This window comes from Fonticula alba, assembly GCF_000388065.1.
Source record: "Fonticula alba strain ATCC 38817 unplaced genomic scaffold supercont2.2, whole genome shotgun sequence".
Lineage (NCBI taxonomy): Eukaryota > Rotosphaerida > Fonticulaceae > Fonticula > Fonticula alba.
Genome location: NW_009242972.1, coordinates 1,192,622 through 1,197,646, shown reverse-complemented (window position 1 = coordinate 1,197,646; position 5,025 = coordinate 1,192,622). Strand labels below are relative to the sequence as shown.

At 67.6% G+C, this 5,025-nt stretch overlaps 2 protein-coding genes across 2 annotated transcripts; one reads left to right on the top strand and one right to left on the bottom strand.

The window, feature by feature from the left end:
* Positions 1-158: 158 nt before the first annotated feature.
* On the top strand, positions 159-2,051 carry H696_01292 (hypothetical protein; the record flags this gene model as incomplete). The annotated part of the gene is made up of 1 exon (XM_009495186.1): positions 159-2,051. One exon carries the CDS (start codon positions 159-161, stop codon positions 2,049-2,051), a length of 1,893 nt encoding a protein of 630 aa, XP_009493461.1.
* A 641-nt stretch (positions 2,052-2,692) lies between these two features.
* On the bottom strand, positions 2,693-5,009 carry H696_01291 (hypothetical protein). The gene is made up of 2 exons (XM_009495185.1): positions 4,338-5,009; positions 2,693-4,190 (listed from the first exon to the last, which is right to left on the bottom strand). The coding sequence occupies exons 1-2, from the start codon at positions 4,965-4,967 to the stop codon at positions 2,748-2,750; spliced, it is 2,073 nt and encodes a 690-aa protein (XP_009493460.1). The 5' UTR covers positions 4,968-5,009; the 3' UTR covers positions 2,693-2,747.
* Positions 5,010-5,025: the final 16 nt, after the last annotated feature.

Genomic DNA, 5,025 nt, shown 5'->3' with positions numbered 1-5,025 from the left:
GGGCAGGCCCGGGGCCTGATCCGTAGACCATACTGGTGGATTTCGGCCCCCTTGCCGAACGGGAGGCCCCTTACTTGTGACTCTTCCTTGCTTGCCGACACTGTCATTGCCTTCTCCTCATCCTCGCCTCACCGCCTCCACGTGGGTTGAACCGCCAGATGGCCTCCTCTCCACCTGGCCTCCGGGCTGCCGGCACGGCGGTCCTGGTCCTCGGGGACATCGACCGCAGTCCGCGCATGTGCTTGCATGCGGAATCCCTGGCCCGGCGGGCCGAGCACCTGGCCGCCCACACTTCGGCCCGGGCACCGGTCTTCCTGATTGGTTACACGTCCGATGCGTTGCGGGGAAAGCTCCTCTCGCCCGCTCCTATCCCTGGCGCTCAGTGTCCGGCTGTCGGCTGCAAGCACGCTCCCTGGGACCTGGCTTGCGCGCGACAGGCATCCGCCCAGCAGGCCGGCCGAGAGGCACTCCTTCCGGCGGGTCTGGCCAGGCACCAGTGTGTGCGATTGGTGCCCCTTCAGCGTCCGGGGTCCCGGCTGCTTGGCCAAGGCCCGGCCCATCCCGTGGCTCTTGCTTGGCGTGCTCTTCGGCGCCTGGCCGGCCAGTGGCTAATGATCGTGTGGCTGCTGTGCTTCAGCCTCCAGCACCTAGAGGCCGTGGTGGTTCAAACCCCTCCGGCCATTCCGACGCTCATGGCGCTGGCCGCTGCGCGCATGGTGCTGCGTCTTCGCCGAGTGGCCAGGAGCCTTGCCGGGCTTCCAGACCGGGCGCCCACGCGCATGCTGGTCGACTGGCACAACTATGCCTTCACCTTGATGGGTCGACCGACGGCCGATGGGTCGTTGACGACGGCGGTGGCCACCACTCGTCGGACGGGCGAAAGTCGCCTCATAGTATTGGCGAGGTATGTTGAGCGGCAGTTTGGCCGCTGGGCCGGGGACCGCCACTTGGCCGTGACGGAAAGCATGGCCCGGGACCTGGGTGCGGCTCTTGGCCGGCCGGCCGGCCCGATCCACGTCCTGTATGATTGGCCCGGGGTCACATTCGGTCGGGTTTGGTGGCACAGCCTGCACACATGCTGCGAAGGGGCCTGCGACCGTGCGGCCGGAGGCCCCCAAGGCGCGTGTCCCATGCACCGGCAGCGCATGCTCCGGGCACATGGGCTCCTGGCCAGCCTGCAGGCCGAACACCTTGGCCGCCATGCGTGGGCCCGCGATTGCCCCCCCGAGGCAACCCTCTGGACTGTGCGCACCCCGGCTGGTGTGGTGCAAGAGCGCCAGGGCCGGCCATTGATTGCGGTGAGCTCATCCAGCTGGACACCCGATGAGGATATGGGCCTGCTGCTGCGGTGCCTTGTGCTGCTGGACCAACAGCTGGCCACTCCTCCCGGCGGGGCGGCCAAGCGCCGTCGCTTGGTTCTTTTCATGACTGGCCGCGGTCCGCTGCAGGGCCCCTTCGTAGAGGCGCTGGCGCGGGTTTCGCTGGTGCATGTGGCCGTGGTTTGCACGTCCTGGATGGCCTTTGACCAGTATGCGACCCTGCTCGGCACGGCGGACTTCGGCCTGAGCATGCATGTCAGCTCCTCCGGGCGGGATTATCCGATGAAGCTGGTGGACATGGCTGGCGCCGCGTTGCCGGCCGTGTCGATCGGCTTCCCAGCCGTGGCGGAGCGCCTGTTCGACCCGGCGGCGACCGATGCTGCCGGTGAGTCCGGCCAGGGGCCCGGGCATATGGCTGGGCTGGTTGCCTGGCCTCTTGGACTCGGGCCATTTGCCGACATGCCGGCGCCATCGTTCACGGAGCCGGCGCATGGCGGCCTCCAGGAAAACCCGCTCCAGCGGCTTGCGCATGCGCGCGAGCATCTGGCAACCCAGTTGGCCACCTGTGTCGAGTCTTTGATGGGTACCGATGACCGACTGAGGCGCTTATCCGATGCGGCTCTGGAGCTGCGCTATGGCCGGGCGGTGGCCGGCGAAAGCATCCGCCTGCCACGGCTGCTCACCTGGGAAGAGTCCTGGCAGGCGACCGTCTTGCCATTGTTGGAGGGGTGATGCATGGCCCGTGTCACTGCTCCGCTTGTGCCCTGCCCTCTGCGCTCATGTTCCCGTGTTCTTTTTTTTAATCCCCCCCCCCCCCCCCCCGCCTCTTTTTGGCTCATGCCTCACGCGGGCGCATACACGACAGCCACACCACCGGCATCCAAGCTATCCGGCCCAGGGGGCTGAGAAGTATCCATAGGGGGGTGGGACAGGCGAGTCGTGCTCGTGCGACAGACCAAAGGCCCCAAGGCACCGGGAGGAAGGGCAGGCAAGGGAGGCAGCATACGAGAATGGGAACACACATTGGTCCCGGCCAGTGGGTGCATTGATAAAATACAGGATAACTCAAGGACGCAAACACCCAAAGGGGGAAGGAGAAGCAGGAGAGCGAAAGGCGCGGAGGCAGTGCCGCATACATGGCGCGCGCATCAATGGCGGGACGGGAGCAGGCTCGACTCTAGATTTGTCCTGCCTGAGGGTGTGGTGCTTCTGCCCCCCCCCCCCCCCCCCCTCCCCCCCCCGATGTTGCTGCTCTGCGGCGGGCACCTGCGCCCTTTTTTTCTTCTTCTGCCGGGACCCGGTCGGGTCAGAGATCCCTTTGGCCGCTGGAACTGGCTCCACCACCATCTACATGGGGCCCTCGCAGCCGGGCTCCCCCCCCCCCCCCCCAGCCATGATGATGGGCGCATTGGCGGCGACAGGGACATCTCACGCCTTGGACTTGGCCAGTTTGGAGGCCTTCGCCGCCGACTTGGAGGCTTTGGCGTCGATGGCCACGTGGGACGCCGCCCGCTTCCGGCTGCTGCCACGAGAGTACGAGGGCGAGGAGCTGCGGCGAGAGGACTTCTTCTTGCTGGCCGCAGAGGCGGCCTCATCCTTGGAGGACGCATGCTTGCCGCGCTTGGAGGACGGATGGGCTGCCACATCGGCGTCGTTGCTCTCCTTGGCCTTCTTCTTCTTTTTCTTCTTCTTCTTGTCGTCCTCCCCCTTGGCGAGGGCAGTGGTCCGGCGATGCTTGGAGGCCGGGCTCTTCTGCCAATTTTGGTCTGGCAATAGATCGGCCGGGCGTGGCCGCTTGCGGTTGGACGACACCGCGGCATTCAGCAGCTCCCCGAGAGTCGGGGCAGCAGCAGCAGCAGCAGCAGCACCCGTGCCCGAGGTCTTCAGGGGGGGATTATCTGCGAAGGTGCTGCGAGACCGCGTGCCCGATGCCTCGGAGGACCTGGGAGCCGGGATCTCCCCCAGGGTGAAGGAATCCCCCTGCATGCCAGACAGGCCGGCCGCCTGCAGGGCCGCATACCCAAAGGGCGTGACCACCCGGCGGAAGGAGGGCGGCGGAGGACCGGGAGACAGGTCCCGATATGCGGCTCCGGAGGGCCCGGAGCCCGAGCTGAAGATCCCACCAAAGGACCGCCGGGTGCAGTCATCGCCCAGGTGCCCTCGCTCGCCGCAGTGGTAGCACCAGCGCCGGATGATGAGGCCCCGCCGGGGAACTGGCCGGCCGGCGGCCAGGGCGGCCGTTGCCTTGGCCGCCGAGGTGACAGCCAGCTCCGACGGGGTGTACACCCGCCAGATGGTGTGGCATTGGTGGTGTTGGTGGCCGAGCGCGTTGCACCGGCTGCACCGATGGGCCCGGCGCGCTGTCAGCCCACCGGTGCGCTGGGGACAAAAGCGCGCCCGATGCCCGACACCCGAGCACTCGAAGCAGCGCTCCTCCGGACAGCGTTGCATCCAGTGTCCACGGACGCCGCAGAGCACGCACAGCCGCCCATCCGGGCGTTCCGGAGCCCGGGGATAGTAGTCCGGGAAGCTTTCCTCCTCCGGCGCACCGTCCTCGGCCAGACGGTCGGCCTCCATATCGCGAACCAGAGACACGATCATGGCAAAGCTGGCAAAGGCCACCGGCACGCCGAGCCCATTCAGGGTCCCAGTCCCAGGGGTGGGGGTCGTGTCGGCCCCGGCCTCGGCGGCCGGCGCGTCGTCCTTCACGGCCAGCCGCTTGAGACTGGACAGGTACTCGCTCTTGGAGAGGCCAGTCTCACCGATGGTCGCCGTGGACAGAGGGTCATCGATGGAGAAAGAGGGCCGGCGATCGCCGGTCCTGGGATTGGGCTCATCCTGCTCGAGCATGAAGTAGCGCGCCTTGGCGGGCTGCAGCAGGGGGCGAGTTATGGGGGCGGGGGGGGGGGGAGGGGGGTTGTTTCCGGATGGTGAGACCCCAGGCAGGAAGCGCATGGAAGAGGCAAGCGGGGGCGAGGGAAAGGGAAGGGCGCGGCGCCGGCAGGGCCAGGGACATACAGGCTTCCGGGAGAAGGCCGGTGCGGAGGCCGGCGAGAAGGTCAAGTCCAGGAAGTCGTCCTCCTCTTCTTGATCTTCGTCGTCTTCGAGCTCCAGCTGGGAGTCCAGCTCAAAGGAGGAATCCTCATCGGTGGAGGTGGCCGCCGAATCGGCACTCGGGTCGGGGCTCAGGGCCGGGGAGTCCACGCCCTCCGGGGAGCCGGCTTCCGAGCTGGGGGCCGGATTGGCGTCAATGGCCGTGGACAGGTCCGCCGAGCAGGACAGACCACCGAGCAGGGCCGACCGAACGTGCACAATCGGACACATGGATGGCAGGAAGCTCGAGTCGGCCGAGCCGGCCGTCGGGATGTTGTCGGCCCCGGGCACCGGGCCGGCCTGGCCGGCCCAGCTGTGGTCGGCCGGCGGCTGGGAGAAAAGCTCGATCCCTGGAGCCGGGGCGTCGGCCCCGGGTACCAAAGAGCTGGGGTCCTCCGTGGGTGCCACATGTCGGTGGTAAATCCGGCTGAGAATCTCGGCCTCCAGGTCCGAGTCGAATTCCACCTCGGATTCGTACGCCGTCGCCATGGCGTCCGAGCTCAAGGGCGGCTTGTCGGGCGACAGGTTGAGCAGGTGCGAGGCGGGCTCGATCATGCTCTTCCGGGGAGGGGAGGGGGAGCTACCAGGACGCGGCAGATGTCTGGGGGAGGGG

Coding starts and splice junctions, on each gene's coding strand:
- H696_01291 (XM_009495185.1), bottom strand. CDS start 4,967: ATGATCGAGCCCGCCTCGCACCTGCTCAACCTGTCGCCCGACAAGCCG. Junction 4,191..4,337: donor CGGCCTTCTCCCGGAAGCCT/GTATGTCCCTGG, acceptor CCCCTGCTGCAG/CCCGCCAAGGCGCGCTACTT.